This window comes from Microtus pennsylvanicus, chromosome 1, assembly GCF_037038515.1.
Source record: "Microtus pennsylvanicus isolate mMicPen1 chromosome 1, mMicPen1.hap1, whole genome shotgun sequence".
In the NCBI taxonomy this organism is placed as follows: Eukaryota; Metazoa; Chordata; class Mammalia; order Rodentia; family Cricetidae; genus Microtus; species Microtus pennsylvanicus.
In genome coordinates this window covers 99,506,001-99,513,260 of record NC_134579.1, presented here as the reverse complement: position 1 = coordinate 99,513,260, position 7,260 = coordinate 99,506,001, and the positions used below count along the sequence as shown (strand labels likewise).

Below are 7,260 nucleotides of genomic sequence, written 5' to 3'. Positions count from 1 at the left end.
GAGACTCTCTCACAGGAGGGCCCGCCATTTCTGAATTGTATTTATTCCAGATAAAGTCAAGTTGACAACTAAGAATAGCCCTCAGAACCATGACTGGACCCTGCAGCCATGATACATTCACAGGGGAGGGGCGCTTTCTGTGGAAGAGCAGCCTGGGGCTGTGGTGTGTATACCTGTGACCATGAGGAATGTCAGACTGCAATGTTAGAATATGGTTGCTGCCCCCATTGTAAAATAAGTGCATTGGCCCCACAAGATAAGTAAGTCCTGTAATATATGTATTAAAAGTCAAGATGGGCTAGGCATGGAGGTGCATGCCTTTAATACTGGCATTTGGGAGACAGAGGGTGAGGCAAGTGGAATTCTGTGCATTTGAGGCTACTTGGTCTATATATCCAGCCCTAGGCCAGCAAGGGACACTTTGTCTCAAAAACAAAGGCAATGAAGAAACAAACATAAACCTACAAAAACTAAAAAGTCGGAGGGGCATGATGCCCTGACTAGTAATGTCTGAGGTTGTGCTCTGGCCTACGCATACATGAGCTCACAGTTATATGCACCCAAGGCAATTTCACAGCTGATGTGCCACCAAGTCCTCATCCTGAGATAACACGGCCTCCCCAGGCCAGGCTCGATAAGTCTTCAGACTCCAGTTCCTGATCGTGTCCCCACCATTCAGACTCCGATTTTATACCCAGCTGTGTTTTCTCATGACCCTGATGGCAGAGAACAGGCTCAACCCTTGCTATTTCTGTCTGAACCATCCAATTCCAGAAACTTCCCCCAAATAACCCACAGTGTAGGCCCTGTGTGCCCTGACCCAGCAGAGAATCTCACTGATGAAGGCTGCCCATCTGTCCACTCCTCCTGTCAAATGCAGGGCCTGCTCCTGTGTGCCAATGCTTTACTGACTGAATCACCTCTCAAGCTCTATTGCATGCATTTTATAACTTCCCCCATGGCCCGTCTTAATCAAAGTTCCATTGCTATAAATAGACACCACGACCACGGCGATTTTTATAAAGGAAAACATTTAATGGGTGCAGGCTTACAGGTTCAAAGTATAGTCCATTATCATCATGGCAGGAAGCATGGTGGCATGCAGGTAGACCTGGTGCTGGAGAAGTGGCTAAGAGTTTCATGTCTGGATCTGCAGGCAGCAGGGGGAGAGACACTGGTCCTAGTTTGAGCATTTGAAATACAAATCCCGCCCCCACTGACCTAATCATTCCACCAAGGCCACAGAACTCCAACAACACCCTATGTGCAATGCCCTGGTGACAAAGCATGCAAATCCTTGAGTCTATGTGGCCCATTCTTATTCAAACCAGTAAACAGCCCCTTGCCTGTTTCTTAGATGGCAGGCACTCACCTGGCTATGGTTTTCAGTTCAGTCTGCTGGCCTGTAGTAGAAGAAACAATGTCAGTCTGGCAGCCAAGCCTCTCAGTTATTGTCTCTGTTCAGACATCATTAGGGGCCCAGGCAGCAAACAGCTCTGTAGCAGACATTCAGGGACAGGACTGAGAGTCACCAGGACCTGAGGCCAGTCCTCAGCTGTCCTTCTGCACAGCACAGCCAATCAGAGGACAGCTCTCCTGTCTATTGCCCCTTGTCCATGTCCTTCTCCCTTTGCTTCCTTCCCCTGCCTTGAACTCATGTCCCTTCCCTGCTCTGACTGCTCTGCACTCACCAGGCCTCCCTTTTGTGTCCCTGGAACCTGGATCCCTGGCTTCCCTGTGAGTGCAGCTGCTGCTCCCTGCAGATTCAGTCTCAGGATCCGAATCCCAGTCTGATCTGCTGCCTCCCAGTCGTTGCTCTCACAATTCTAGGTTCCTCTTCTCACCTATGGAGGCTGAGCCTTTCTGAAAACCACGGCCCAGGTCTTCACACTTTATTTCTGTACTCCAGTTACACACTACCTGCTCATCTCTGCTCCTGCCCTGTAGTCTTCTACTCAGCACGGATTTAAATCTGCTCTGCACCCAGTCCACACTTGGCTCTTGTTTTGTGTGTGTACAAGGTCTCAAAGAGCCTAGGCTGTCCTTCAATTTTCTATGTAACTCCAGACAACCTTGTTCTCTTGATTCCCCTCTCTGTACTTCCCAATGCTGGGATTCGGGTGTCCCCTACTCTGTCCCCATGATTGTTTCTTAGAATTCTTTTGAATTTTAGAAGACAAATCATTGATCTTTACAAAAATGCAATTGGGATTTGAATAGGGATTGCAGTGAGTTTTCAGAGTGTTTTTCACTGTAAGGAGTTATTGTATACAATTTTCCCTTATGGAAATATTCTTCGATATTTTAGTATTTCCCTACTTTTTGAAATTTATTTTCTGTCCGTGTGTACATGTATGTTTACATTTGCGTGTGTGCACACCCGTGAGGACGACAGAGGACATCCTTAGGTGGCATCTCCAGGTGATGTCCATCTACATTTTTGAGACAGGGCTGGGATCCTAGTGTCTCTCTCTGTCCAAATATCTGCCAACTTTTTGGTCAACTTTTTAAGTGGATCCTGGGGTTGGAATTCATGTTTGTGTCTTTGTGTGGCAACCGATTTACCAACTATGCCATCTTCACAGCTGTCCTGGAACTTCTCTCAGCAGCGTTTTATTTTTAGGGCACATTTTCCCCCGTCTTTTAGTACAGTTTCTTCTTAGACATGTCCTTTCCCTCTGTGGCTCTATTGCACACTGTTTAGTGCCATATCCCCAACTCAAACAGTTGTCTCTACTCACAGGTTTCACTTCCTGTGAGATGTTGTCCCTGAATGTTGGTCTACCTCAGGGCTTGCTTAGAAGCCACAGCTCTTTCCAATTGAGCATGCCCCTTGATTTCCTTAGGGGCAGGTTGTGTTCATCTGCACTTGATCCTCTAATTTCCAGCTTGGACTCTAAGGAATTAGGAGCAGATTCAGTCCTGGTTGAGTTCAGCCTCCTTTCTGTCCCTGTTTTCTCTGCACTCTGTTCTGTACAAGCTCACCCTTCTCCATCCCCCACAGCTGAGAACTCAGAGAGGAAGTTAGTTTGAGGGTCTGGTCCACTCACCTTTTCTTCCACCAGAGGAAGATCATAAGCACATAGACGGGGGTTATGAGCACAGCCGTGGAGACAGCCACTCCAACCATGGCTCCCAGGTTCACAAGTGAAGGATTCCTCTGGCCCTCTGTGTCCTCCAGGCCAGCCGTGGTGACTGCAGAGGTGACGATGGAGGGGCTCTGCATGGTGGTGCTGACTGCTGGGGAGAGATGAGGAGTGAGCAGATCCTCTCTGGATGAGGAGGGATGGGGTGAGTGTCACATCTGTCTCCTCTGTGGGAGGTGGGATGGGGAGCAGATGTTAGAAGTTCACAGAGGGGAACACATGCTGAAGGCTGAGACTCCAGGAGAGCAAGCTCAGTGCACACCCTCCACCTGTCCTGGCTGTGTGTCCTCCGATTTCATTCGGTCACAGGTAATTAAATCATGGAGATAAAGCTGTTAGGTTATGTATGTAGGTAACGCACAATTTATTTCAGTCTATAGCGTGTTTATTCTCAGAATTTAGAACCTGAAATTGATCCCTAGTATCTATATAAAGAGTTAGGTGAACAGCCTTTTATCTTAGCCCTAGAGTAGAGGCAGGCAGATCCCTGTGAGTTAAAGTCAGTCTGTCTAGACATAGAGTTCCACAGGAAACAGAGCTGAGTGAGTTGTAATCCCTGTAAAGAGGAGGCAGAGACAGGCGTGTCCCTGGGGCGCACTGGTCTCACAAGCTAGCCTACATGACAAAGTTGAAACCAGTGAGATCCCGTCTCAAAAAATAGGGTGGATGGCACCTGAGGTTGTCCTCTAGCCTCCACATGCACTGAACAAGTGTGAGCACACATACACACACCTGAATTTCCAGACCCACATGATCACACACACAGAATACATAAAAATATATACCAGAAAACGTGCAATTTTAGCAGTAAGTGTACAGTTAGTTCAGGGCAGAGTACATTTGTGCGCTCTACAGATATCGCTTTGCTTAATTTCCATATTTAGTTATTTGGAATGGCTAGACCAGCAGTTCTCAACCTGTGAGTCCCTAACCCCACAGGAGCCCCTTATCAGGTGTCCTCTAGTCAGATAATCACATTGTAATTCATAGGAGCATCAACACGACAGTTATGAAGGACCAACAAAATAAATGTATGGTTGGGGTCACTACAACAAGAGGAACTGCATTCAAATGTCACAATTAGGAAAGTTGAGAACCTCTGCTCTCTATCATAGAAACAGCTCCTTTTTCTCCTTTCCCTGAGCCCTGGAAGCTGCTGTTTCTTGTGACACCGGGTCAACGTGGCAGTCATAGAGAATGCACAAGAGCTGTCTGTGGGCCTCCTCTCACTGGTTGGCTCTAGTCCAGACAACAGCTACTGCTGGATGTGGTGGCACATGACTCTAATCTCCACACATGGGGTGCAAAGGCAGGTGATTTCTGTATCATCAAGGCCAGCCTAGTTTACATAGTGAGTTTTGGGACAGCTAGGGCTAAAGGGTGAGACCCTGTGTTGTAAAAAACAAATGTAAACAAACAACCGACCAAATAAATATGTATGTAAGAAAAAAGCCATGGAGCAAGGCTGCGATCAACAACAACGCACACAGACTCCCTCAGCTCCTCTAGGGCTATCTCTAGGACCACACAGTGATAAGGCTGGTCCTCGGTGCTCCCAGGGCTTGGGCCTGCAGTTACATCTGCTTCAGAGGAGAAGCAGGGATCAGAAGACAGAGCAGCCACATCATGAAAACAGGGACATCATTTTGAGGAACCTTTGGTATTTTGGGGAGAAGCAAGGAAGGGAACAAAGTTTGGAAATAAAGAGGAGACCAGTGGGTAGGGAGAGGTGAGGGGTGTGTCCTGGGGAGCTAGGAGGGGAAATGGGGACTGTGGGGGTAAGTGGCAGTTTACAGTTGGATATTCGAGCACCAAGACACCCAATGGTCTCCTACTGTTTGCTCTGGCCTCAAGTTGGAGCTGTGTGGAGATGCTCCATAAAGGGACTAATTGGAGCCCTGCCACAGGACCAAGTGAGTCAGCTACATCCTAAAAAGGTTAACACATGTTTTCTTTCTGTGCCAATATCACACCTGCCAACATGGTGATTGTTCCTAAGATCCGCCGGACATTCTGCAAGAAATGTGGCAAGCACCAACCCCACAAAGTGACACAGTACAAGAAGGGCCAAGATTCTTTGTATGCCCAGGGAAAGTGGCGTTATGACAGGAAACAGAGTGGCTGTGGTGGGCAGACTAAGCCTATTTTCCGCAAAAAGGTAAAGACTACAAAGAAGATTGTGCTGAGACTGGGATGTGTGGAGCCCAACTGCAGATCGAAGAGGATGCTGGCTATTAAGAGATGCAAGCATTTTGAGCTGGGAGGTGATAAGAAGAGAAAGGGCCAAATGATCCAGTTCTAAGCTGATCTTGTTATGAAGACAATAAAATCATGAGCTTTCACTTAAAAAAAAAAGTTAACTCTCCTCATGGTCATGGGGAAGGGGGAAGGGGGAAGTGGCCTGGACCACAGTGTTAGTTTGGGCCAGAAAGGTGTTAAATAACATAAGCTGTGGGGCCCATGATGAATCCTAGTGTGGGGTGTGGTTGCACCTGAGCAGAGGATGTCAGACAAAGTGAGAGGACGCAGCAAAGACTTGTCACATCCAAGGGGGAAGACCCTGTTGTCAGAGGCCTGGGCAGAGCCGAGCAAAAGGAATATCAAAGAAAGCTCAGAGTTGTGTAGCTTGAGGTGACATTTATGGGACAAAGAACACAGAGACAGCAAAGCCAGAACCCGGGTGGCTCACCGCGGGTAATGGTGAGTTGGGTTCCATCAGTTGACTGCCACTCTTGTAAGCCATCTTTAGTGTTCAGACGAACTTGGCAGAAGTACACTGTCTGGTCCTTCTCCTTCAAGTCCAGGATTCTGAGGACTCCGGATGTCTGAGGCTGTGTCCAATTCAGGATGAGCCGGTCCTTGAAATGCTCATGGATGAAACCCGAGGAGGAGTTGTAGATAAATTCCCCATGGTAGTGCTGCCATCTCCAGAGAATCCTCATCTGTGGATCCTTTGCCAACTCCCAGGGGAAGGAGAAGGAGAAGGGGATCTCGATGGAGTCACCCTGGACACCAGAGAGGCGTGTTGGTTGTTGGACCCCTAAACGTCTTTCTCTGTTGGATCTTCCTGAGTTACCTGGAAGGATGGGAAGAATCTGAAGCCTCTGCAGGGGAAGGAAATGACAGCCAGAATTTCTGAACCTTCTCCCCCAGGCGAGTGTGGGATGCAAGGAAGGACTGTCCTATGGCTGGTGGGACAGGAAAGCCAGGGAAGGCTTGGGTTGGACCCACTCTGAGGGATGAGCTCTCTCTTGGGGCAGAGAGGACTGGCTGGCTCCTAGAGGAGCCACATGCCAGGCTAGTCTACCCAGACCCACTGGCCCCTCCTGTTTGTAAGGCAGAGTCTCTGATAACAAGGTTCCCACACTCACCAGCTTGCAGGCAGGCTGCTGGCAGCAGCAGAAGCAGGATCCAATCCATGGTCTGATTCCCTCCAGGGAATGGGACCAGCAGAGCCATCAGGAAGGAGAGGAGGCCCCGTGGAGGAACCCCAAGTTGCTCAGGAGTCAGGAGAGAATCAGTAAAATGACCCACACTCCCCGGGGCCTTCTCATGTGGAGGACTGAGTGGGGACAGGACCTCCCCACCTCCACCTCTTTGTGACCAGCAACTTCCTTTATCATTCTGGCTTCTTTCTCATGTTGCAGAAGATTTGCCCTTGTGGTCACTGACAAGATGGCCTTGCTCTTAAGCCTCACCCCCATGTTTGACTGAAAGATGCAGCCTTGACCTCACCGTGCTGAACTCTCCTCTCTCCCACCTCGACCTCCTGTCTGTCCAGTCCTTCATATGTCTCATGCGGTCTCTTCTGTCTCCTGCCTGATATCTGCCTGTGCTCCTCATTCTCAGGAGAGAATTACTATAAAGTGACACACATCCCCAGGGCCTTATGATGTGAGCGAGTGAGGTGGGGTCAGACCCCACAATCTCCTTATCACTGCCTCCCCTTCCCACTGTCTCATTCCATCTCCTATCTTGCTGGCTCTCTGTGTGTGTCGTGCTAAGGAAGAGCCTGCCTGGACCAGCACATGCTCTTTTGGGGAGAGAAAAGCTGACCCATTTTTCTGACCATGGTCAGTTAAGAGATGCTGTATATGAAAGTTTTGGAATGGAT

At 48.7% G+C, this 7,260-nt stretch overlaps 2 protein-coding genes across 3 annotated transcripts; one reads left to right on the top strand and one right to left on the bottom strand.

The window, feature by feature from the left end:
• Window positions 1–1,048: 1,048 nt before the first annotated feature.
• On the bottom strand, window positions 1,049–7,007 carry LOC142840486 (paired immunoglobulin-like type 2 receptor beta). 2 transcript variants are annotated; one of them, XM_075956983.1, is made up of 5 exons: window positions 6,518–7,007; window positions 5,836–6,222; window positions 3,051–3,240; window positions 1,373–1,403; window positions 1,049–1,150 (listed from the first exon to the last, which is right to left on the bottom strand). In XM_075956983.1, exons 1-4 carry the CDS (start codon window positions 6,603–6,605, stop codon window positions 1,391–1,393), a joined length of 678 nt encoding a protein of 225 aa, XP_075813098.1. In that variant the 5' UTR covers window positions 6,606–7,007; the 3' UTR covers window positions 1,049–1,150; window positions 1,373–1,390. The 2 variants fall into 2 exon arrangements, with proteins under 2 accessions (XP_075813098.1, XP_075813103.1); XM_075956988.1 differs by having other exon boundaries at window positions 3,051–3,237.
• LOC142840502 (large ribosomal subunit protein eL42-like) lies at window positions 5,128–5,448 on the top strand. The gene has a single exon (XM_075956994.1). It carries the CDS (start codon window positions 5,128–5,130, stop codon window positions 5,446–5,448), a length of 321 nt encoding a protein of 106 aa, XP_075813109.1.
• Window positions 7,008–7,260: the final 253 nt, after the last annotated feature.